Raw genomic sequence first — 27740 nt, 5'->3', positions numbered from 1 at the left:
TATATTCAACAAGTATAACATTTTCAGATCTCTTATAAACATTTAAATATATTAGGACTAGTTATAAGTATGTCACTTATATTTATTTATAATAATGATCACAATAGGTATTCTTAATAATCTACCTACTACATACAGAAACAATTAATGATTTATTATTATATATTATGGCATAATTATTAAATAATTATATATTAGGCATATTTCCAGTTTGGAGAACCACAAACTTTAGTGTGTGCTAATGGCGTCAATACAAATGTAAATACTCAACTTATTTAATAATCTAGATTGGTCGTAGTCAGGCCAAAGTTAGTTTCTCTGTAAAAGAAAAATAAATAATTTATTACTACTATTAAAATTTCTCAAAAAAGTTTGTTGTGTAATTTTCTAAGCAAAAATCATTTACCTCACTGTTTAGAACTCTTCAATATTCCTCCTTGAGAAGCATAAACAAAAATATCATACAAAATGTGTACAAAATTACTAAAAACGTATTGTAATTTGTATTTTTGGAAAAAACAAGATTTTGATTAAAGAATGACTATCCTTTTGTATTATAGATAGCTTTCAGTACAATACTTCAGTGAAGGATCATGAAAATCGGTCTAGTTTTTTCTATCGAAAGCTTTGCAGTATTTGTTTTATACAAAGTTGTTAATAGATTTTGATAAATGAGGCATAATCGGTTTACCTTAGTTTTCCGCGTGTCATGGGTTATGACGTCACGACGGTAGTAATTGTATACTTACATCCTAGTCCAAATGCCCTGTGCAGTGAACTGTTCAGTGTGTCTCAGCGCCAGCATCGCTCGCTGGCAACACCGCGCCGTTTCTGACTCTTTGATGAGGTCTCGAGTGTGACAAAGCCATTCCAGCATCTGAATTATAGATTAATAATATTATAACACAATGATCTACGTTAGTAGTTAGTACGCACCGGTATCCGGTTCAAAGGACCGGAAACACTTGCCTGTGCAGTACAATCCTTCCAACCATCTCTCGACATCAAAGAGGCCGCGGCGGCCGGTAGCAAGGCACGGCGCGCGGCACCACTCGCGGCCAACGTTGCCGCATCCGGTTCGAAGGACCAGAGTCCACTGAACACCGTCACAGTGAGAAAAAATACGTCGCATAAATACAGCTTCGACAGTTCGTCGTCAGTTCTAGAACAAAATAGAGGTACATGAATGTTTTGACTCTTGAATCCCACTTCTGAAACTAAAAAAATTGAAAAAGAATGAAATATTAATCCCAAGTGACTCACTCATTAAATGCCACTTGAGTTCGTGCTAGTAGTTGGAGAAACCATTCCTGCGTGGATTTATCCTCAATCTTGGCAACTTGCAAGGCAGGCAGCATACAACGAAGAGAATACTCTTGCTCCCTGCAAATGTCGTTGACCTATAAGTAGATTTATGAATTTCCTTTCGAGCGAAGCGAGCCTCGATTTTTTTTTTGTGTGACTGAATTTGCGCATTTACATGTGTACATACATACATGCATTACATGCATACATACTTATCGGCGCAATAATGAGACACGTAATTCATAGATCGAATGACGAGTAGAATCCTCAATGACGCATCGTACATCGTCGACGTTTCCGAACCCCACCGCCACGATAGTATTTAAAAGCGAAGCGGTCCAGCGGAGCGGCATTCTATTATCGACAGTCGAAGTGATAACACGTTGAATTTGTCTACCTTTTTAATTTATTCGGTTTAGTTTGACAGTTAATTGTAACTTTGGTTTAAATGTTGAGTTTCTTAACTTCTTTCAAATTTGTTCGTTTAAAGTTTGACGGTTAAATGTAATTTCGGTTAAAATATTGTAAATCGAATCTTATTGTAAATCAAATCTTTGAAAAGAGCAACCGCTGAGTTTCTTGCTGGTTCTTCTCGGCAGGAAAGGCGTTCCGAACCAGTGGTAGATTCATTTGATGATTCAAAAGTATTTGTAAAGGTTTATTTGGATAAAAGTAATATTAAAGATGGTTAAAAGTTTGATAATAAACTGTGATGAATAATAACAATGGCGCGAGTTTTATTGGAGCTAGTTCTTCTACTCTTACATCAGAAGTGGGATGAATCAACGCCAATTACCATCATCGCCTCGCTAATAGCAACGGCATTTCTGGATAATACTTTAGAGACATAGATTGAGAAATAATGAATAGATTTTAGCCGTTTATTGTCAAACTTCAACCCTGATGTGAAAGAAATGAATATGATTTAAAATACAACGAAGTGCGACTGAAAGCAGCTAGCGCTCATTTAGGAGCAGTAAAATCGTGGGAATGTTTGCTTAAAACCACGACACGGAGTACAGTACCAGTTTTAGAACAATCAATCCAAGGAGTATAACCTGAGTGAATTGGCATACGTATGATGTTGGATAAGTGAAATAATGGCTGAAGGTATCCAAAGTCTGGAACGTGATACAAACCTAAGATTTCAAAGATAGTTGCCGACAGAAGATGACGTGCCTGGCGTGGTGTGAGCTGTTTTATTTGTCATCATTTCATTTATTATTATCATAATCTTTATTTATTTTTCCAGTGGTAGGCCGCTATTAGAAGCAGATGTGTTTTGTAAAGCTTCACAGGTGTATTTCTTTGAAAACATTTACTTTACTATTTCGTGGTCCCAAGATGATAGTAGACGGGTTTAAGCAATTTATCGGACTCCTGTTGTGTTTCTGGATAGTTCCGTTTTTTTTTTGTCTTCAAAATCGTTTTTGATTATTCGTAGATTTCGCTGTTAATGGCGAACCGTTGAATATTCTTAAATTTCACAGCAGTCACTTTGAGAGGTCATAATAGCATAGTAGTTTTGTTTTTTTAAGTGATCCTTAATACCGTACTAGATCAAGGGCTTGTTTTATGGTGGGAGACACTGATCGGCAGTGTTCCTTCTTTTCAACGTTTTCTGTTTTATGGTGGAATACTATTACCAAGGACCAAGCTACTGACTGGATGTTGTGTCATATAGAATCGGTTGTTTTCTTCGTAATACAGGTTTATCGAATAACTTTGACAAACTCTGTGGTGAGCTGACGGGTCTGTGCGAGGTGACTCAACGGCTTTGGTGATTTGCTGATCATTTTCCATTTCCGTTAAAAGTATTGGCTCCGTTAGGAAGTGTTGTTGGGAAAACTAAATTGTCTTTCTTGGCCGTTGGTTATGAATATCTTTTGTAGGATTTAATCTCAGAGATTTTTAATTTTTTTTTTAAGTTGATATTTTAATAGTTGTTCCGCGTGTTTCTCAGACCACTGCCGCATTTGGCGGATTAAACATTTGTGGGTACATGGATTGCTCGATTAGGTATTTGGAGCCCGAATCCAAGCTATCTTAAAGACTTACTGGAACATCTTCGTATTGGCCATCTCTTTCGAGTTTCTCGTTCGGTTCAGACTTATTCTAATTACAAGTTTCGCACTTAAACGTTTCCGTGTGTTGTGCGTGCCAATGCCAAATATCAACGATACGTAGAACCGGTATCCCAGTTTCCTTTTTGTCTTAAATGATAGTAGTGAATAAATTTTTAAGGTTTCATTTTTCAACCAAGATACGAGTCTTGTAGTCATAAATTTGTTGAATGTTCATAAGTTTGGTTCATTAAGAAGGCCATTATTATAAAGAATTTTCTACTAAGTAATTTACTCGGACGATTGACAGACAATTTAAATCAGTTTTAATAACACCATCCCATATTAAGATCAAGCTCAAGCTTTACGAGAAAGCTAAAAATGTCTAATCAAACCTTCAGTGGAATACATCAAATCACACCATAAAGCGATCCTAAAAGAGATGAAAGTACTGACTTAATCACGGCATATCTGAGGTACTTATTGTCTACCGACGAGAAAAGGTTGTCATGGGCAGAATGGCCGAACATGTTCTCAAATTATGTAATTCACCCAAGAAATCAATGAGACCACATCGGTGATGACTGACTGACAGACCTCACTTGTTCCTGTAGTGCAATCCAAATTTTAATTTCAAGGTGTTGACGCGGTTTTATAATTTAAGTGCTTCCATGTGTTCCTATTATCTACCAAATAGTACAGACCTCATAAAGAGATGTGTTTGCGAATCCACTTTTTTTCTTCTTATTGTTACAAATTTTTGGTACCAACCAAATACGAACAGATAATAACATTACAATTGTCGTGATTCGATTAAATTTACTGTTTAATAATTCCATAATTATTCAAAGTTTTGAGTAAATCGTGTTTGTCCATAGTCAATATTATTTTCAAGTGGCAACTTTAACAATATTGGCAATATCATTTTTTATGTTGGCAGTCTTGTGATATGTTTGAATCGACCAATAGCAAGTGGCGCGGGCCATTTTTATGATAAAATGGCGTGAAGTGGTAGGGAGATTTTTGGGGTAGACACGCTAACCAGCGGCAGAGCGGCATTCATTACGTGTGGTGTTTCGACAGAGTGAAGTAGTGAAAGGACTTCTTGAGTCAGTACTGTGAAAGTGATTTTAAGTTGCAGTTGTAATTGGTGAGTTCGTTCCAATTTGTACAGATAATGTGAATTTACATACGTGTGGATATTGTTGGTTAGAAATGTTGATTAGACGATTGAGATAGTAGTTACGATGGAGCCAATCTAGTGTAGGGTACCGTCGCCCAGTTACTTGTTGTTATTATAATCAGAGTTCTACAGGTCGGTGATACATATCAGATCTAGTTATAGAATCCCGTGGTGTTTTATGAATTCGTAACGCTGGGTGTTGTATATATCAAAACCGATTCATTATTCTGCGGCTCTGGTCAGAGACACTTCTCAGTAGACACGGTCTGTCGTACTTACTGTAGGTTTTAGAGTTGTGGTTACCTTATGTGGTTTCCGTTGGTTGAGGTCATAGTACTAGTTGTGGTAGCTAGGCTAGATGGTCGGTTTGGGACCGGTATAGGGGTGGAAGAGCCGGTCTAGGTAGAGTTGGGGTTTTGTATTTATCAAACAATGATACAAAAAAAAAAAAAAAACAATGGGATAGTAATGATAAAAAAAAGAGGATAAATATTTAAAAAAAATAGGGTAATACCGCAAAAAAAAAAAAAAAAACAAACAAAAAGATAAACAATGCAAAAAAAAAAAAAGAAGAAGAAAAAAAAAAACTGATAATAATATTGTATAAAATGTTAACGTAAAAGCTGAAGTAAGAATATCCTCTGAATATGAATATTACTGAACAATAGACGTGAACTTCATCGAAGTAAACCAATGGGACCAGAAGAAAAGTTTGCCACGATTAACGAACGTTTGGAAAGCGTACCAAAATTTGAAGTACAAAGTAATGTGGCCGTATCGGCTATGAGTAAACGTAATAGTACGGCAAAGTGAGGATTTGACGCGCAGACTGACGTGCTTTTATAAGTTAAGTACTTTTCCATTATTTAAGTGTAAACGGCAAGGCCAATATGAGCGCTGAGGCTCTGAGGCTGAACCAATATTAGCGCTGAGGCTTGAGGTTCCGCCGTCATCACTTTTTACTATCTCTCCGAAGGTGTAAACGTCAAGGCCAAAATGAGCGCTGAGGCTCTGAGGCTGAACCAAAATTAACGCTGAGGTTATGAGGTTCTGGCGTCATCACTTGGGGTTTCAATTATCCTTAAAGTCCATTTGATGTGTGAACCAAAATTAGCGCTGAGGCTATGAGGTTGTAACGTCATTTGTGCTTTAAGATAATTGAAAGGTGAAAAAAAAAAAAAAAAAAAAAAAGCAAAAAATGGTTACTGAACCGAAATTAGCGCTGAGGCTATGAGGTTCTGATGATCACTTACCTATGTGTTTTCAATTGTCTTGTAATTCATGTGTCAACGTCAAGGCTAAAATGAGCGCCGAGGCTCTGAGGCTGAACCAAAATTAGCGCTGAGGCTATGAGGTTCTGACGTTATCACTTATGTGTTCCAAGATAATTGAAATGTGTTTACGTGAAGGCTATGAGTTAACGTGAAAGCTAATATGGGTGTCGAGGCCCTGAGGCTATGAGATTCTTAACGTGATAAGAGTGTTGAGGAACCATTTTTGATTTCGAAATTATAAGGGTTTATGTGTGTGTGATGTTGGTTTACTAATTTATGCACTTTATTGCAGAGAAAAAGGACGAGAGTAGGCGCAGGGACGCGCCTATGATCAGTATGGCCGTATCGGCGCAATAATGAGACACGTAATTCATAGATCGAATGACGAGTAGAATCCTCAATGACGCATCGTACGTCGTCGACGTTTCCGAACCCCACCGCCACGATAGTATTTAAAAGCGAAGCGGTCCAGCGGAGCGGCATTCTATTATCGACAGTCGAAGTGATAACACGTTGAATTTGTCTACCTTTTTAATTTATTCGGTTTAGTTTGACAGTTAATTGTAACTTTGGTTTAAATGTTGAGTTTCTTAACTTCTTTCAAATTTGTTCGTTTAAAGTTTGACGGTTAAATGTAATTTCGGTTAAAATATTGTAAATCGAATCTTATTGTAAATCAAATCTTTGAAAAGAGCAACCGCTGAGTTTCTTGCTGGTTCTTCTCGGCAGGAAAGGCGTTCCGAACCAGTGGTAGATTCATTTGATGATTCAAAAGTATTTGTAAAGGTTTATTTGGATAAAAGTAATATTAAAGATGGTTAAAAGTTTGATAATAAACTGTGATGAATAATAACAATGGCGCGAGTTTTATTGGAGCTAGTTCTTCTACTCTTACATACTTAGTACTAATGATACTCACGTGATACTGGAAGCGTGCGCGTCTATGGACTCGTTGAGCCACACCAGTGGGGCGGAGACCTCAGTCAGTGCGGCCAGTCTGCTCCTCACTGCACTGGACTTGCGCAGAAGCTCGCTCGTCACTTCCCACCAGCCTGTGGGGGAGGTCATCCGTTCCAGATACTTGGTGGATAGAGCGCGACAGGTTTCCACGTATAACGGCCACGCCTGCAAAATGTTACATGTATGGGGACCTTCAGTACATACGCAACATTTATATATCTACACATTATAAACATAAATACATAATTAATACAATTATAACTCATCATCAACACTTGCATACAAACCAACTTTTTTATTTTGTAAAGTGATAGTATGTGCACCGCGCGGCTGTCTCGACTTGGAGAACCGGTTTTGTGTCGGCAGGCAGGTTAAATTGCTAGGTATCTTAAAACAGTGAGCAACTGCACCGCGTTGCGTTTACTCCTGTCACACGCACGCTCGCCACCACCAAACATGCATAACCCAAAATTCTTCACCAGTCTTCACCAGTGACGGATTAACCCTTAATCAAATTAAGTAATTGCCTAGGGCATCACGTCTGAGGGGGCACCAGACGAAGCACAAAAAAAATCCGTCCTTAGGGCATCACATCTCACTCTCACGTCACCAAAAACCACACCAAAAAAGTTTCTAGGACTAATTTGAAAATTCGCGCGTTTTAAGTTGACATAGAGTCCGACCTAGAGTCATAACCCAACTCCAGCTTGCCCACTCGCTGCCCGCTTGTGCATTCGAAATTCGAATGCCTCCGAAAGCCGCAAGGCGCATTTCAATAAATAAATAAATTATGCTTTGGTTTTTTTTTTATTGTTGTCGCACCTACTCCACTTTTAAAGTAGGTTTCATTTTCATCTCATCATCTTATTTTACAAAAAACTAATGTTTTTAGGCGGTAAAGGTTTAAAGACCGATTCTAGTTGACATACGGATAGGGGGGCCCACAGGCATGGATTGCTTAGGGCATCATGTAGTCTTAATCCGTCACTGGTCTTCACACAGTGTGTGTTGCTCAGGGATGACATATTATAATGGATTCTAGACATGGTCGCTAACTATGGGCCTCATAAGTAAGCTCAGAGTCATTAAGAGAGAGCTATGCTTGGAGTTTCTCTACGTGATCAAATCAGAAGTGAAGAGATCCATAGAAGAACCAGAGTAACCGACATAGCTCAACAGGTTGTGAAGCTGAAGTGGCAATGAGAAGTTTGAAATTTTTTTGTTTGAGGTCCCAAGGTGTTGAAATAACGACCTTGCGATGGAAGCGCAGCATTGGAAGAGCACCATATCATATCATTTATAATAGCATATCAGGTGGGCATGCAAAATCAAACGGGATGCAGAGAACCGCTGGTTTCAGGTAACGCAAGACTGTGGTATGTTGTAGAAGTTCCTACAAGATTTATGTCCAGCAGTGGACACTGGACGTCTATCAGTTGACGATGATATTGATAACATAAAATAACTCACCAAATGATCATCATTTATGACTGAGAAGTAGTTCTCCACAATTTGTGACAGCAAAGTTCTATTGGCATCATGTATTTTGTCTCCTTCTAGACATTCCTTGATCATTCTCAACTGTTTTATGAACAGGAACTCCTCGAGGTCAAGGTCTTTAGGTTTGACTCTGGGTATTGCTGAAAATGACTCTGCAAGGCATTGCTCCAAAGGTGGCCTTAAGTTGTTTGGAGGTACTGTTCTGCAGAGAATTGACAGGTTTTCGAAGAACAGCATTATGTCTGATTCCTGCAAAAATATAATTAGCCAGGTAACGATCAGGCTGATCACCTTAAAGATAAAAACCACCGCCAATATCAATATATAACACACTAGCAAACCCGGCGAACTCCGTTTCGCCACCAGATGGCTTCGTTTTATGTAACATTTCGTTTGGTGATTAAAAGAAGAAGAAAAATTTTTTTTTGTTTTATATTTGAAAAGGAAAAATTTTATTTCATTTCACAACAGTAATGAATTCATTTCGATTACAAAAATGAAGTGTTATTTAGTTGAACTTCTCTAAGTAAATGAAAGTGAATCCAAAGTAAATACTGAATCGAAGCGTTATACGTGTCCGCAAATTATCCGTTTCATTGAAGTGCTCTTTGGTAAACCACATTTTTTGTTTTTTGGTCTGACGTTAACACAAACAAAGCGGATGGTTTCCCAACTCGTGAACACGCAACGTATAACTGCCCATGTGAAAAACAATGATTTTCTAAATTTATCCCGCAAACACTAAGCGATTGGCCTTGCGACTTGTTAATTGTCATTGCGAACGCAAGGCGAACTGGAAATTGCAATCGTTTGAAGTCAAACGGAAGATCAGTCGGAATCATTGGTATTCGAGGAATACATACATTTTCACCTGCGTACTTTCCGTTAATAATGGTTGCCTCAATCAAATTCGGCATAAGTCTTTTTACCGAAAGTCGAGTACCGTTGCAAAGTCGCGGTGGATTCAAATTACGCAATATCATAATAACTGTACCAACTTTGAGTTGCAAGTTATGTGGTGGAAATCCTGGTAACTCCAGAGAGTTCAAAAACTCCGTTGGATAATTTACTACATCATCGGGATTTGTTATGGAATCAACGGATTTGTATGTCACCAAATCGCCAGCAATTTTTGATTGAATGGTGAAATTCAGTGCGTGTACATCATTATTCTTTGCGGCAAGAATTGCTCGTTGACTTAACCAAGAATAATTTTGATAATTCTCACTAATGTTTGGGAAAACATTTTCAATAAGAGCTAATTGAGAGTCTACAAATCGGCAAAAGTCGTTGGTAAGAGTAATTAATCCAGATGTCGCATCAACTGGGACTTTTCCATTTCCAACAGCTAACAATTGTTTGGAAAATTGTGCAGCACTTTGATCATTTTGAAGTTGAACTCTCATATTAGTGGTTAGCGATAGTGTTTTTACGTTATTCCATAAAGGTGATGCCTTCAGGCAAGCATTCAATTCATCTGCAGGCGTTCCACGGGGAATTACTGGCAACATCTGCCTGAAATCGCCTGCCAACAATATCATCAAGCCGCCAAAGATGTTGTTATTTCGCCGAAGATCCTTCAGTGTGAAGTTAAGTGCTTCAAGTGATTTCTTATGTGCCATTGTGCACTCATCCCAAACAATGAGCTTGCATTGCATCAACAATTTTCCCATTGCACTGGATCGGGAAATATTGCATGTTGGAGTATCAATTGTGTTTAAATTGAGTGGCAACTTAAGCGCAGAATGTGCAGTACGACCGCCATCTAGAAGAGTCGCCGCAATTCCAGATGATGCTAACGCCAAAGCTATGTCACATCTTGATCGAATAGTGGCCAAAATCAATGAAATGACAAATGTTTTCCCTGTTCCTCCAGGTGCGTCCAGGAAGAATAGACCACCAGTATTATTGTCCACCGCTTGCATTAATGTTTCGTATACTTGTTTTTGCTGTTCATTCAGCAACGGCACATTATTTCGAACGAATTCCTGCAATGTATCAACATTGTATTGCAGCTCTCGATTTAATTCTTGGTTGAATGCATCGTGCATTTGTATTCAAGGATGTGTTGAAGAAAATGGCTGGAATCGGGATCACTTCCATCGAACAATGATTTCAGTGGCTGTGGTGGTGTAAGTAATGGATCCAGTTTGACTTTTCCACTTGCGCAGCACAATCCAGCCCTTTCTCTTTTGAACTTTAACGCATTGCAATATCGGCATATAGTCGTCATTGGTCCAATATCTAAATTTTCATCATCACTGTAGTTCGCAGTGGGATCATATTGGAATGCCAAGCGATTGTATGATGCCAATGATCTTCGTGTGCTCACGCGTTGTCTCAATCGGGCATTTGCTCTTATTATATTTTGTCTTTCTTCGCTTAAGTTCTGTGAATACACTTGTTGCTGGCTTGCATGTCTTGTGCGGCGGCCGATGTTCGCACGTCGTCCTCTAGGCATTTTGGACTATGGACAGAGTGGTGAATTTAACCTCAAATGCACGATCCACATAATTTACACAGTTCAACTTACCACCTTAAAGACAAATGCCTGCTGTTGAAATTGAATAAAAATTTGCACAATACACGTGATTGATTTGATGGTTTCCAATTGAAATGTTAGGAAACGAATAACTTATTTTTTTTACTTTTTTTTCACAATTTCACTGTAAACACAATACCGGTTTGTCACATGAAATTAACTGAGCAGAGAACAATGAGTAGCTGTCAAACAATGTATCACGCATCTGCGCCATCTACTTAAAATATTGGTTTGTAGTGCATGCTATGTATCAGAGATGGCGCTGTATGTGAAAAAAGATTTTCAAATTTGCACAATACACATGATTGATTTGATGGTTTCCAATTGAAATGTTAGGAAACGAATAACTTATTTTTTTTACTTTTTTTTCACAATTTCACAGTGAACACAATACCGGTTTGTCACATGAAATTAACTGAGCAGAGTACAATGAGTAGCTGTCAAACAATGTATCACGCACCGGCGCCATCTACTTAAAATATTGGTTTGTAGTACATGCTATGAAAAAAGATTTTCACGCTTTTCTGTTGAAATTTTTCCTGAATTTTCTTTGCTATAAACCACACGGAGCCCGAGACCTTTCCAACGAATGCAAAACCGTGGAAATCGGTTCGTGCGTTATGGAGTTATAGCGTCAGGAAGGAAAACCCGACTTATTTTTATATAGTAAGAAGATGATGAAGTTGTTTCAGTCATCAATAATACAAGTACGAAAAATAGATTCGGTACCAAAGATTTTCGAATCTAGGTAAGTCCCAGTCATTCCAAAATGCATCAATCCACAAATTGACAAAAAAAAAATCCTTAAGAATGTGTCAAAGCGTTGAAGCAAAGAGCACAAACTGGGCTATAAATACTTAGTACAATTTGTTGGACCATGAGCAATCACATATCAAACTAAATTTTTCCGAAATTAACAAAATGTGGCGTGAAACATTTTTGGATCCAGTTAACTAAGACATAGCAATACAACGAATATACGTCTTAACATGAACGCAAAATATAGAAAAGAATTATACTAATTGTTCAAGACCAATTATACTGTTTACCAAGCCAGATAATAGATGGCGCTGTACGACCAATATGTCGCGGTCTTGGTCGATTATGTAAGAAATATATACTCATGTAAAATATTTATCAACGTGTGTTCGTCCTTGAGTTCAATAAACCGGCCCGGCCTTTTTAGAACAAACCGTGGTTTTTTTTTGTTACGACCTGCGGTCCCTCAGAGCACGGCGGGCTGGAGCGGGAACATTTTGTTCCTTCAGAACCGGACCTTTTTTGAAGAACAAGTGGTCCACTGGAGTGGACCACTCACCGTACTCGCAGTGGATCGCTGCAGACACCAGAGTACGTGGTTCCAGCAGCGGCGGCAGGCGCCGGCAGAGGGCGCCAGCAGCGTGGACCAGCGAGAGCGAGCGAGACGAGTGGTGCAGAGCAGGACAACCCTAGTACGCCAAGGATGGACTACCAAGGACCAGTTTGACAGGTGTCAAAGTCAAGTTTGACAGGTGTCAAAGTCAAGCTAACAGCTGTCATCGTGACGTGTGAGTGCAATAGTTCAAGTGAAGTGTCAAACCGTGAGTACAAACTTTATGTCAACTTTTCAAGCAAAATTAAACTTTATGTCAGTGATTCATATTTCAAGCAAAATTGAACTTTATTTCATTGGTTTCAATAACTTAGAAAATTCAAGCTAATAAGAACATAGAATTTGAAACTTGTAGAAATATTAGTAAACTCTTAACTTTAACTTAGAGTAAATTGCATGCTAGTTAGGACTTAGAATAATTTCACTAAAAACGAGGGAACGGGGAACCTATGTCCGATTTCCCCTAGAACTGTTTAAGTTTCAAACACTTGTAAAATTTTCAAGAAATATCTTAGGACATAGAATTTTTTCGATCAGTAAAACAATTTTTTCAAGATAAAAGAACATTGAAATTATTTAGGACATAGAAATTTTAGATCAATCAAACACTTGTGATTTACATGATGGTATAGAACATAAAATTATTTTGATTGATAGAACACTTGTTAATTTAATTGAGTAACTTAAATTTAGTACAAATAAATTATTTAGGACACTTTTAGTTTGAGTTCAAATGAGGACAATGATTATTTAATAGGTCAGTAAAGAGGTGAAATTTTAGCTAAGTAGATCAATAATTAATTTAATTTGAGTACAAAATGGAAGGACTAATAAATGTGCAGTTAGATTTACATAATTCAATTAAAAAGGATTTATCCAATTTTAAGAAAAGTGCAAAAGAAAGAATAAGCAAAGAGTACGTAGAAATTAGATTGGAAAGTTTAGAAACCGATTGGTTATCTTTTAGAGCAAATCATGCTAAATTGTTTGAAATTTCACAACCAGATATTTTAGCAAGTACACAGTATGTTGTAAAAGAAATTTATGATATTACTAAAGATCACTATTTCAATTATAAATCTCTCTTAATAAGAACTTTAAATCAACTTAGGTCAACAGAAAGTCAGTCAAGTCCTAGTACAATTAATAGTGATAAGGTCAGCCCGTTAGTAAAGCTTCCAAAAATTACTATTCCGACATTTTCGGGTAGTTATTCAGAATGGACAACATTTCGTGATTTATTCGTTTCTCTTGTTCACAATAATACTGATTTAGACAATGTACAAAAGTTAAATTATTTGAAAGCTCACATAACGGGTGAGGCAGAGCAATTAATAAGGCATACACCAATTACTAGTGCAAATTACAGTCGATGCTGGTCTCTATTAGAACAAAGGTACAACAATAGAAAATACTTAGCAAAATGCATCTTTAAGCGCTTGTTTAGCATTAAACAGATGAACACTGAGTCAGCATCCGGTCTAAAAGATCTTATAGACACCACCATAGACTGCTTGAATGCCTTAAAAAATATAAACATTGATGTTAGCACATGGGATATTATCATAATTCATATTGTTACTTTCAAACTCGATTCCGAAACACGGAAACAGTGGGAGCTACATATTTCTAGTTCAGTCGATTCGAATCAATTGCCAACCTTAGAACAATTTAAAACTTTTATGGAAAACCGTTTTCGCGCTTTAGAATTTGTAGATTCTAAAAAACCTTCAGTACAGTACAACAGTGGTTCTAGTTCAAAACCAAAGTCTTTTAAAGCTACAAATACCTCAGTTATGCGCTGTGAGTATTGTTCAGAGCAACACAAATTGTGTTTTTGTAAAAGGTTTGCTGGTGAAGATATCGCAACAAGGCGTGACTTTGTGGCCAAGAATTCAATTTGCGTGAACTGTTTAGGCAGCAATCACATATCTTCTCAGTGCAGAAATCCTGGATCCTGCAGAATTTGTAAATTGCGTCACCATTCCCTTTTGCATCAAGAAATCGAGAGCACAGCTTCCAGTTCAACGGCAGAAAAACCTGTTGAGAGTACTAGCACTTTAACTAATACTCCACCAATAGTTTCATGTCTTTCAACTCAAAGGATTTCCAGTTGCGGTCAGGTTTTACTTCCTACGGCATTAGTAAACACCGAGTCTGAAGCTGGTAAGGATCATATCCTCAGAGTTTTGTTAGATCAAGGATCGCAGGCCAGTTTTATAACTGAGGCTGCAGTCCAGCTGTTGCGTCTTAAGAAGACTCCTGTAAGCGGAATGATTACTGGACTAGGCAAAGCATTTGACTGTGTTGATCATCAGATTCTCTTGCGTAAACTCCAGTTCTATGGAATCAAAAATAAAGCCCGAGACCTAGTACAATCTTATCTTCTCAATAGATTGCAAAAGGTAGATATAGGTGGTGTCAAATCGGAGGGATCCTTGGTTAAAATGGGGGTTCCACAGGGTTCTATTTTGGGCCCATTTTTGTTCTTGGTGTATGTCAATGATTTACCTCATATGGTTCAGAACATTTCAGATATAGTAATGTTTGCTGATGATACTTCGCTTATTTTTAAAATAAAAAGACAGCTCAGTAACATGGAAGAAGTAAACATTGCTCTGTCCCGGGTCTTGGACTGGTTTACAGCGAACAATCTGCTGTTAAACTCCAAAAAAACTAAATGCATTAAATTTACCCTTCCTAATGTCCGGCAGATAGACACTGACATTTTTTTAGGCCATGACAAGTTAGAATTAGTGGAAGATACAGTGTTTCTTGGCATAGGTATCGACTTTAAGCTTCAATGGGGAAGTCATATCCGTAAACTATCTAAAAAATTGAGTTCTGCTGCTTATGCTATACGAAAAATTAGACAACTGACTGATGTGTCCACAGCTAAAATTGTTTATTTTAGTTACTTCCATAGTCTAATGGCATATGGAATCTTGTTGTGGGGCCGAGCTGCCGATATTAAAACCATATTCCTATTACAAAAACGAGCAGTTCGCGCCATTTACAACTTAAGTCCACGTGAATCGCTAAGAGAAATATTTAAAGAGAGCAATATATTGACAGTAGCGAGTCAATATATATATGAAAATATTATGTATGTTCGTAAAAATATAGGAAATCTTAGAACTAATTATGAACGGCATAATATTAACACACGATATAAAAATAAATTGGAAACCCAGAGGTTTCGACTAAAAAAAGTGAGCGAGTCGTTTTTGGGCAGCGGTGTTCGCTATTACAATAAAATTCCGTTCGAAGTTCAAAGTTTACCAGAAGGGAGGTTTAAACGGTACATTAAAAAAAACCTGTGCAAGAAAGGATATTACAATTTAAACGATTATATATCGGATAAGGACGCTTGGACAGCTCCTCTAACACAATGAAGTACCTCATGTTACATCTCATCTTTATTGATAATAATATTGTTAATTATATGTATTGTTAATTTTATTGCTATTGACATTGTATTCGTACTGAAAATCATGAATTATTGTTTAAAATTAAGTATTATTTTTACTTTATTTACCTAGCATAAAATTGTACAATTAATTTATATTTTATTTTTCTGATTGAATTATTTTATTTCATTTATGACGTTCAAAAAGTGTACATTGTACCTACTCTGAATAAAACATTTGAATTTGAATTTTGAATTTAGGAGGAAACAAAGCCATAAGATCAAAATATGTAGTTACCATCAAATTAAGATCGAGGACAAATCAGGACAACAACATACAGGTCACAGCCTACGTGCTGAAGGACATAACAACGTTCTTACCGGAACGTCAAGTGCATAACTTGGACTGGACAGAATTAAAGAACTTACAACTAGCAGATCCCCATTTCGACACTCCGAAGGCGATTGATATGCTGTTGGGTGCTAATATTTATAGCCAAATAGTACAAGATGGCATAAAAAAGAGCCGTAATGGGAAACTTATAGCACAAAGAACAACATTAGGGTGGATTCTGTCTGGCACAGTTAACGAACGTTTTAACAAGAACAACGAAGACACTCCGGAAATTTCGGTTATGCATGCTCAGGTCACTGAAACTAAAAATTCAAAACGGATAGAAGTAGAGCAAAAGTTCAAACCAAGAACACCAAATAGGACACGACACCTGAACGTAACCAAAATCCAACCATCACACAAAAGGCTATCGAAGAATTTAGATCTGAAACAAATAGAACAAATTAGAAATTCACAATAGGACACATAAAATCTGTAAACATAAACGACAGAGAAAATAATGGAACTGTCTACTTACTACATCATGCATTCGTAAGAAACGATAAGACAACCTTAAAAGAGCAAGCTGAAAAATGGAATAACAATAAAGTAGATATATTAACAAGCATATATAAGAAAGAAGATCAAGAGAACATACAAAAACCACACACAAGAAAACGACAAGCAACAACAAGACACCTTAAGCAAGAGTAAGCACAAACAGGACACAATGGAAAAGAACAAACAGAGCAAAATTAGCCTCAAGATCAAAAAGGACATGAAGAACAAAAATGAATATTAGAAAAAAAAAAAAAAGGACAACTAGAACAAAAAGGACAACTAGAACAAAAAGGACAACTAGAACAAAAGGGACAACTAGAGCAAAAGAACAACAAAAATTAGAAGACAAAAAGTATTAAGGACAAAACAAAGATCAAGGGCAAAATAAAAATGGAAAAAGAGTATCATAGGATTTAGAACTTACCTTTATCCGAAGCGAAGATCAATCTAGATGCTCGGTGAATACTGAAGCCAACGTCTGGACCTGAAACAAAAAGATCAATATTATCAATTAGTATACATCATATAGGCCACTAGAGTGGATAGCACTAAGTATAAAAGCAAAAAATATTTATTCAAAAAAAAAAAAAAGCATATTCGGTATAGCAAAATAGCAAAAGACAATTTTAGCATAATTTTAAAGAAAATAAAAGAATACTTACCTTGAAGAAGTAGAACAACTTACTACAGTACAAGTCCCACGATGGTGAAGCACATAACAGAAGCTAGTATTAAATTTCAAAAGTTCGGTGATTCATTTAAATAAGTATACACAGTGCAGATCACAAAATCCACATTAGGTATCCAGTTACCGACAGAGTTAAAGGTTCATTCGGAAGGAGATCAAACTCTCATTTAGTTTTAAAATATTTACTGAAGAAGAAAGTACGAACCGAAGAATTTAAGAACAATATTTCAAGTACTTAGGAGGACAAAAGTTGCTTACAATTTAAAATATACAAATTTAGAACAGCCCATATCTGGAGACAGTTCAGATCTCAGTGACTCTCTGCCGTTTACACCGGTATTTGTAAGAACCGTAGGGCCACTGATAGCTGTACCAAAGTTTAATAATACTTAACTATTTTGAGTCCAATGTAAGTATACTGAAAAGGTGGCAATTCATTCAAAATGCGATTAGTCATCGTTGAGGTCAAACTGTTACTAGATCAACACTGTATGTATAGGTTAGTTAGATAATAAGAAATTGTTATAGTTTAAGTTTATGTATAGCTCAAGTTTGATAATATCTATAGTTCATAAGATCAAATTTGTAAATTTATTTCATGTAAGAGCAAACCGTTGCATGGTTTAAAAGCGCAATTTAGTTCATTTATAATTGTTTAATTTAGTCCAAAAATTCAAGACTAGTGCATTTAACATTATGTAATTTCAAAATTCAACCTAGTTCATTTATAGTTCATTTAGCACAAGTTTCAAACCATGTAAGACCACCCACCAAGAACATAGTCATATTTACGAGTACATAATATTAACACATTTAATTAAGGACATTTCTCACTAAATGTCCTTGGCGGGCGGTATGTTCAAGACCAATTATACTGTTTACCAAGCCAGATAATAGATGGCGCTGTACGACCAATATGTCGCGGTCTTGGTCGATTATGTAAGAAATATATACTCATGTAAAATATTTATCAACGTGTGTTCGTCCTTGAGTTCAATAAACCGGCCCGGCCTTTTTAGAACAAACCGTGGTTTTTTTTTGTTACGACCTGCGGTCCCTCAGAGCACGGCGGGCTGGAGCGGGAACACTAATAAAACTCAGAATATGTGAACTATTTTATTTTTATTGTGATTACATGACATAAATTTCTCACCTCGCTACTACCAGGAACAATTCCTTGCAGAAAGTTCTCGATCAACCTCTTAGCAGAGCCGGAAGTATGCGCCTGTCTGGCCGCTAACTTGACACAGCCGGCCTTCCACAGCGAGCCACGATGGAACACCTCGTGCAGGAAGCACAGGTCCATTGGAGGCAGGGGTTTGGGGAACTCCTCAGTCAAGGTCTGGAGGATCGCTAGAAGGACAGCTTCTGGGTAGTCGTAAGATGGGGATGTCACCTGAAAGCCAATTTTTCAAGGTAAGATTACTGTTTTTTGGCCCTGATCCGCTCAAATTCTTCAAACACTGACTTGCTTCCTTCCACTTGCTCCCCACTCTCCCACCTTCTATATTCCACTCCTGTAAATCTGGTCTCCCGTTCCATCACCACATCTGACCAGATCATCACTACTCACCTGCTTCCGGAAGCACTCCATCATCCCTCGGACCACGCTCGCGACGGGCATGTGGCCCGCGCCCTGGGGCTCCCGAGTGTCAACTTGGTACACCCCACTTCTGTATGACTTGATCTCCCGTTCCATCAACTTGGTGACCAGTTGATGAACACCATTCAAGGCAGCTTGGTTGGTATACTTGAATACTTCTGGCCAGACTTCACCTATAATAGAAGAGTCCAAAATTATTAGTAGTATATTATACGTTGGTATAAATTTCACAGTTGAAAAGGATACGATTTTAGACACGAAAAGTTTCGAAAAGAATACTCACAAGGTACATAATCGAGGACATCTTCAGGTTTCCTGGCGGCGTCGGCTGGAGTCTTGCAATAAGAAGGCGGCAGTTTCACTGTACGTCTGTATATCTAGAAACACAGAATTATAAATATATGTCTAGAAACGATAATAATGGAATCAGTTATACACAGATCTATAGTCTAGATCTAACTAGTCTTTGACCTTGCTCGGCAAGAGCGTTGCTTCTATTACTCAAGGTTGGTTGGATTCAGCTATAGCATAACGGACGCAGCCAGAGGTTCTGGCTGCGTCCGTTATGCGTTTGTCTATACTCTGGCATTGACACTCAAAGTACGGATCTTGCAGATATTCTATGAAAATCTTACCTCAAGGATGTCTTTCAAGTTATTGTCTTTGACCTTGAATATTCTGCTAAAGCATTGCAGGCCGCCTAAAGGACCGAAGGTTGGTTGGAGTCGGCGATAATATATTGCCAGAGTTTTTTTGCAGCCCCTTTATGAGTTTATCTACTCTGGCATTAACCTCGAACTACTGATATATTGTAGATGTTCTATGAAAATCTTACCTCGGGAATGTCCTTCAGCTTGTAGTCTTCGATCTTGTACTCGGCTAGAGCGTTGCAGGCCGCTTCTATTACTGAAGGTTGGTTAGACTCGGCGATATATTGCCAGAGCTTCCTAGCAGCATCTGCTATAAGTTTGTCATACTCTGGCGTTGACACTCGGAGTGCTGGGATTTCAGCTAGCAACTTGCAAAGGCTAGGAATAGTAAAATTGAAAATAGTTATTTTTGACTTCTTGCAGTATCATCATTATGATCGGTAGTGAGCCGGGATGGGTCACTACTGAGAACTCAGAATGAGCGTAGTCTACCACGCTGGCAAAGTGCGAACTCGAAGTACACGCAGTCGATAGAAACGAGATAACCGAAAAGTGGCATATCATCTTCTAGGTTCTGAAGATAGTCTTTTTTTTTCATAAAAAATAGCAAGCAAACGAGCAGGCGGGTCATCGTGATTACCACCGCCCATGAACATTTGCAGCACCAGAGGAACCGCCGATGCGTTGCCGGCCTTTCAGGAATTTGTTGGAGGTCCGCCCCTTGAATAACCCAACAACCTTCGACAACCCACCGGGCGGTCGATGTGCACCAGACACCCAGGTGAATTGAAGTGAGGTTAATGATTCGGCTGCAGATCATGGGGTCTCAGCTTCGAATCCCGGATCAGGCAAAAATCCCCCTTTACAAATACTACCACGTCACATAATAGATGGCGCCACACAGTTTAACAGTCGCTATCGAAGTTGGCAAGATTTATAGTTTATATGTACATATTTATAACATACCTAATCTGCACGAGCGGTCTGGAATCCCGCCCCAGCCGTGGCTCCAAGGCCCGCCAAGTGCTAGGCGGGGCCACAGCGTTGCCGCGCCAGAGGCTAGCTAGGGCATCCAACACTAGTGACGTGGCGGTTGCACCGGGGCGGTCGGTACAACGGTTGAGGATAGACGATATCACTGATACTAGTTCTAGGCCGTGAGTTGACGCCCTAAAAATGAAACCTAGTGTAAAATTTCTTTAAGCACATCAGGGAAAATTAATCACTAACCATATTACGTATAATGCAACAGTGTGTTGGTTTGTTTTTAAATCACAATACAGCAGAGGCACGGATCGACGTGATTTTTTGCATGGATACAGTTAAAGACTTGAAAAGTGCCACAGGCTATTTTTTAATCTTGAAAAATCAAAAAGTTGCCTTGAGATTTTGAATAAATCCACGCGGACGAAGTCGTGGGCATCAGCTAGTCTTCTATTTACATAAAAGGTGAAGCTAACTGACTAACAATGTAGACCACTGAGTTTAAATATGAGAGATTTTCTAAACGGTGACTTTAATAAAACATTTTGAAAGTCGATATTATAAAGAACTTTTTATTTTATCAAAATAATTAGTAAACTAACCGCATCTCGCATATCCGCTTGACAGCGACCGCCTTGGCGACGTCTACCTCCCACTTGAGATCATCCGGTCTTCCTACTCCAGAGTCCACCAGTAGCTCTTGCAGGTACGGGAAACAACGCACCTGCACAAATATACCATTCAATCTCCAGGGTCATGCATAACCACGATCTGGTCTACTCGGCTTCTGGAACGACTTTGGCGAAGAGGGGTACTGTTACACCCCTTAAATGTAAGCCGGGGTGCTGACTCAGCACCAACTCGATCTTGACCAGGTGTCAGATCGGGTAGATGCCGGCAGTCCGGTCCTACAACTCGAAGAGGTTGCACGTCTTTTACAATTTCCATGTAATTCCAAGTATTTTCCTAGTGTATTAAAATTTATAATCTTATTCTGTATTAAAACAATTTTTTTTAAAAACCCTTTCGGATTTCCCATTGTAACAGTACGCACAACAGACGGAAACGTTTAATAGCGGGAACCAGCCCGAAAGGAAAAGAACCATGAACTGGAGTGAAGCGGTGTGGTAACTCCAAAACAAAAAAAAAAAAAACAAAGGTTTACTTGGGGACTTAGCTTGAGATCTATAGACCGCACTTTGACTTTGCTCAGACGTAAGATACCGTTAAAAGGAGACAGCGTTATATCGCTGGCATAAATCTATCAGCTCGTTTTAACTGAAACTTAAGTCTAAGCTAAGTCAAAGAACGCTCTATAGATTTCAGCCTTAGTATGTTACCATATTAAGTGCGATTTGGAAAATTATGTTCGATTTTTATTGGCTAATGGACTGTATTACTTTTTGGCGGTAAGTTTTCCCCATAAAAGCATAATAGCATTCAGCTCAGGATAAATTGGTGGATCGAAGGGATGAATGTGAATTTTTGGACTTACTGGACAATGCAACCACCGGCACTACACTTTCACTGTTCTCGATCCATGGCCAGGCGATCACTGTTGCACCTTTTGTGCTCTTGCACTGTTGTCACTTGTGACAACTCTCAGCAATGAAGAGAACGACGCAGAGAGTTATATACATTGTGTAACTGGTCAAACAAATAAGGCTAGTACCTGTGTTTCAGCGAGTCTTGTGTAGAGCATGATGAGGAGCGACGTTGGGACGCCTTTATTGGCTTTCAGTTTGTTGAGGATCGAAACCAACGCTGGAACATTTTCCTGAAGTAAAGCACTGCTGTCAATCGCATAATAACTAACAATTTTTTACCTCACAATTCATATCCATAAGTATTAGGTATATAATATTATAAATGCGATTGTGTGTTTGCCTGTCTGTCTGATGCGTTTTTTTTAGATTTGAGATCCGTTTAACCGATTTTGACGAAAATTGATAAAAAGATGGCTTATATCCAAGGGAAGTAGATAGTAAGTAATAAAGTATGTACATACATACATACATAGTTTCGGAAAATTAAGAGTTTCCACAGGTTTCTTAAGCATTCTTTCGTCCTCATGATGTCATAATATAAGTCTTTGGATTCTCAGAACTCTAAGGCGTACATCAGGCGATATATTCAGGCGATAGGAGATAAGTTCAGTAAATTCATTGAATCATGAAGTGGTGAAATGACAAACAATTGATGGAGCTGCGTAAAAACTACTAACCTTAGTCGTGGCCATCAACGGTAGGCCCCTCAAGCACCCCAGTTTTACACTGGGTCTTTCATCGTTCGCCATCTTGTAAAGCAACACTGGCAACACTGCCACCGACACTTCCTTCTTAACCCTCACACAGTCTATTATAACCCTCAACCCCTTCAACGTCACCTCTTCCTCCCCACACCTATCCATTACAACCCCAACAAAGAAAGTGAGCAGTTCCAACTTCAACTGATCATTTATACTTGTCAAAGTATCAAACCAACTTTTTAACTTCTCCGGGTTATCCCTCAAACGTTCCCAGGTTTCTAACAACTTGAAATACATGTATAAAATTTTGTCTGAATGAGCCAGTTCTATGAACGTTGTATTGGACTTGAGATTAGCCATATAAAGGCCAGTGTCATGTTTTTGGTCGTTTTGGTGAATATCTACAATTTTTGAAGCGACTTTCAAAGCATTATTGGTAAGGTATGAAGGGAGATGGATCCATTGTAGAGACAGACCGACAAATGAGTTCAGGCATAGTTTGGAGTATTCGTATTTGCTGATTATGTTTAGACCTGTGAAACAAAAAATTATTGTTCCAGAGGGGCACTAAAATATAAATATTTTCAAAATTAAACTGCAAGCTGCAATGGTAGCAGGCCAACTTGAAAGGTTCCCAAGTTAGCCGGCTACCATTTAATTGTTTAGTAACTAACCAAACATAGCTGCGATAGCTATTTTAAAAATGAACTTAAGGACTGTAAGATTGTTTAGCACAGTTATAGACACTTGCCATCGTTAAAGAGGCATATTTAATTAAATACTAGCTGACGCCCGCGACTTCGTCCGCGTGGATTTAGGTTTTTCAAAATCCCGTGGGAATTCTTTGATTTTCCGGGATAAAAAGTAGCCTATGTGCTAATCCAGGATACTATCTATCTCCATTCTGAATTTCAGCCAAATCCGTCCAGTGGTTTTTGCGTGAAGGAGTGACAAACATACACACACACATACAAACTTTCGCTTTTATAATATTAGTGTGATAGTGTGATTAAAAAAATAATGCAGAGTACCTCTTGTTTAAACTACAGTTTAAGAAACAATAACTTTCAAAGTTAATAACTTTAGCAAAGCAACTAAGTACCTATGGATATGGTTAGTGATTAAACATGGCGATAAACTAAGATAGGGTACCTTAGTTTATTGGTGTGGAATCATTACTCACACAGGTTGAACAGCTCGTGCAGATACAGCGCGGATGTGTGGGTGAGGTTGTGGGCCAGCAGCATGAGCGTGAGGCCCGCCACGCTCTTGAGTTCCGGCGCCTCGAGCGAGAAGCAGCGTTCTATCAGGCTGTAGCAGCCGCGCGGGTCGCGACTAACACACAAGTGTAAATTATAGTATACTAGAGGATGCCTGCGACTTCATCCGCGTGGATTTAGGTTTTTAAAGATCCCGTGGGAACTTTTTAATTTTCCGGGATAAAAAGTTGCCAATTACAGGGACGCAAGCTACCTCGGTACCAAATTTCATACAAATCGGTTAAGCAGATGGGTTTTTGGGAATCCCGTGGGAACTCTTTGATTATCCAGGATAAAAGTAGCCCATGTCCGTCCCCGGGATATAAGCTAACCCTGTACCAAATTTCGTCAGAATCGGTTAAACTGTAGGGCCGTGAAAAGGTAGCAGACAGACAGACAGAAAGACACTTTCGCATTTATAATATTAGTATGGCGGATTATATGTATAGTAGGAACTTTTCTGGTTATGAGAGCCCATTACTAGGCCGGCGATCTTGATTGATTGATACTTACCCGTGCGTCACTAACTCGCCACAGATTCGCGCGAGCACGGGCAGAAACGCAACGACGTGTTCGCGTCTCTGCTGATAAATAGCTGCGTCTGTTACTGCGGAGTAAGCGGCAAAAGCGTACTCGATCTCTTTTTGACTACATATCTGTAAATAGAAAAATAGATTAACAGATAGAAGAACAGAATAAAACTTACTTTATCCTCTGCTCTTTTCTGCATTTAAACGTTGTCTGTTTCATTATAAGTGGGAGAGATCATTATAAGTATCCGAAAACCATTTATTTTTTCGCTAGCAAAAATGAAGTCAGGTGATAGTATTGATGATTGCTGATAAATAAGATACCACAAAAGAAATTCTGTATTTTAAAAAAAATCACGATGTATTGCAAATAAAACATCGGACTACATCGAAACACTAGAGGTCAACGAAAGTTGCGTAGATAAGTGTCGCGGGTTTAATGCCGCGTCGTATGCGGGGCATTGACACCGAGTTTTGCACGCATTGCAGGTTTGAAACATACTAAATGACTAAACTACAAGTATAAGGCAAATGGTTATTGGATTGGATTGTGTTGAGGTAGTATAATGATAGTCTAGCACTATCATTATCCATTCTAATCACACTCTGTATTAAGGCTCCAGGCTGTGAGATTATAATAACTGATTATTAACCCCGGACCTAAAAAGAGGGGTGTTATAAGATTGACGTGTGTATCTGTGTATCTGTCTGTGGCATCGTAGCTCCTAAACTAATGGGCCGATTTTAATTTAATTTTTTTTGTTTGAAAGGTGGCTTGATTGAGAGTGTTCTTAGATATAATCCAAGAAAATCGGTTCAGCCGTTTGAAAGTTATCAGCTCTTTTCTAGTTACTGTAACCTTCACTTGTCGGGGGTGTTATAAATTTTTAATTTACACTTGTATATGACAGTGTTAGTCACCCTCTGGCAAGTGATACAAGCCACCAACAGCTGCAACTGAGCATCCGTCTGCGGCAGACTCAGCAATAGCTGCCACGGCCTGATGCTGCTGCGGCGCGGACTGCAGGCTAGCCACAGGAACACTGGCCGGAGAAGCTCCAGGCTGTTGGATGACACTCTGGAAATAAAGATTTGCTTTGAGCATTTTATGTACTCTTGCCAGTATATATTCTGCACTTCTCCTTTCAGCAAAGGTTGCCTGGTAGAGATTGCTTCAAGCAATAAGGCCGCCTTTGCGCACAATTGTTTTTTTTTCTGTTTTCTTCTTTCTGTGTTGTGATCCTTTACATGTGTTTTTGTGTGCAATAAAGTGTTTCTATCTATCTATATTCTGTAAATTAAACCATAAAATAAATAATTTATTATTCATCCTTTTTTAATATTTATCGTAGTGTCATAGTTTGGTGAAGTTTTATATTTGCACAAAAAATATGGAAACCTAACTTGAAATTTTAGTTTTCACAAAATATACATTGCTAGCTAATGCTCACATCTTTATTCATGTGGGATAAGGTTTTTGATAATCCTGTAGGAACTTTTTGAATTTAAAAGTAGCCTTTGTCACTGTCCAGGTCAGAATTTAACCATGCCAAGTATCACGTTGATTCGCTGCTCTGCTGCAATGTGATTGAAGAACAAACAAACATACAACATATCAACAAAGTAAATTATCACATAAATATTTACTCTGCTAATCAATGAACCTGTAAAATACTTATATCTCAATGGCTTAAATCACTCTCTTATAGGGACACGGAAGACATCGTAACTTTGAAATAATCCATTCACACTCGCATGCACATACAAACACACACACACACACACACACACTCACACACAAACACACACACACACACACACACACACACACACACACACACACACACACACACACACACACACACACACACACACACGCGCATATTAACTTAACACAATATTCATTGATTTTTAAGATTGTTACATATATATTTATTTTTCTTGTCTTTAGTACCTAATTTTGTCAATCTGGAGGTGGGCGTTAACAACTGCAACACAGTTTGTACCTAACTAACGCAGTTGTTATCGTTGTTTATTTTAAGGCAATGTTAAGTGTAAATAAAGATATTTTTCATTTTTTTCATACTATAGCATTTATAATGTGGATAGAGATAAAAGGATGGTGTGGATGTTCACCATAGCATTTCTATCTGAAGTGACACCATGACTATATCGTCTGAAGAATGCATAGATGGAACTAGCAAAGATGAAACTTTATCAATGATTATTAATTTCAAATGAATAGTTAATCTTCAATAGATAAGGGATTGTACTATCAGTGGAAAACAGATCATTATAGGTTTATTGGAAAAGGATTACAACCTTCACCAAGAGATATCTGATGTGGATATTACAGGCATAATACATAATTGAGTAGGTGCCTGTGGTAGTGGAGTGGTGTGGGAGAGGTGTGATGATGTGACTTGCAAGCTCAGTGATTCGTCAGCTTGTGACTACTGTTATCCTCTCACACAGCTCCACTACTGCAGGAACCTACTCATTTATGTGCTATACCTATAGTATAAATAAGAACCAACTTACTTATATTCTGGGTGTGTGCACAGAGCATGCATCTGTGTTAGCACATCATTCTCCATCTCCTTGTTCTTCTCCAGCACGGTGATGAATGGGTGTCGGGGAGAGCGCAGGGAGAACTGACACTTGTAGACCTGCCCCGGCACCAGTCTGGACTTGAGGTCCAACACCAGCAGACCAGCCATGGTGGAAATGATTGCTGAGTAGTTACTGGGGAAAAATTACATTTTTGTCTCACGGTAGGCAGTTTTAATGTGTTGACCTGACTTTTTTCAGCCACATTTTTCATTTAAAAAACTGTTAAAAAAAGTCAACTTCAAGTCTATCTCTATCACTGCATTATTTAGTTTAACGCATTAAATGCTAATTTAATAAAGGGTAACTTAAAAACTTACTGTGTGCTAGGAAGCAAGGTAACTACTGTAGACATCGTGTGAGCTATCTCCAAAACTCCAAGTTCCACTAACGCCAACAGACCCTGGCACGCAGTCAGGCTAACCATGTGTTCCTGTGCCAAGCACTTTTCCCTCAAGAACTTTAACTCTTCATTTTCGATCACAAACTTCTGCCGTTCGCCGACCTTATACTTCGATTTAATGGTCGATAACAACTTGTCTATCGCGTTGACTATTAGAACGCTGTTGTTAGTTTTTAATTTGTATTCTATTTCATCCATTTTGATAAAAGTTTTGTAAAAATTAAATTGAATTTGGCCGGCTCCCAGCTGGTTTGAAATGTTT

The 27740-nt window shown here is 38.3% G+C and overlaps 1 protein-coding gene across 1 annotated transcript; it reads right to left on the bottom strand.

Annotated features, from left to right (window-relative positions):
- Positions 1-184: 184 nt before the first annotated feature.
- On the bottom strand, positions 185-27740 carry LOC123875420 (focadhesin). Its single transcript, XM_045921235.1, has 19 exons — positions 27396-27740; positions 27007-27210; positions 25387-25543; positions 24449-24591; positions 23860-24011; positions 22653-23209; positions 22101-22205; positions 21031-21152; positions 20411-20614; positions 19630-19822; positions 19078-19171; positions 18765-18967; positions 18345-18587; positions 8256-8534; positions 6745-6950; positions 1264-1383; positions 970-1162; positions 750-877; positions 185-318 (listed from the first exon to the last, which is right to left on the bottom strand). The coding sequence occupies exons 1-19, from the start codon at positions 27674-27676 to the stop codon at positions 276-278; spliced, it is 3627 nt and encodes a 1208-aa protein (XP_045777191.1). The 5' UTR covers positions 27677-27740; the 3' UTR covers positions 185-275.

The sequence above is a fragment of the Maniola jurtina genome, chromosome 20, assembly GCF_905333055.1.
Source record: "Maniola jurtina chromosome 20, ilManJurt1.1, whole genome shotgun sequence".
Classification (NCBI taxonomy): domain Eukaryota; kingdom Metazoa; phylum Arthropoda; class Insecta; order Lepidoptera; family Nymphalidae; genus Maniola; species Maniola jurtina.
Note: the sequence above shows the minus strand (reverse complement) of the source record. Positions and strands in the feature narration are given on the sequence as shown.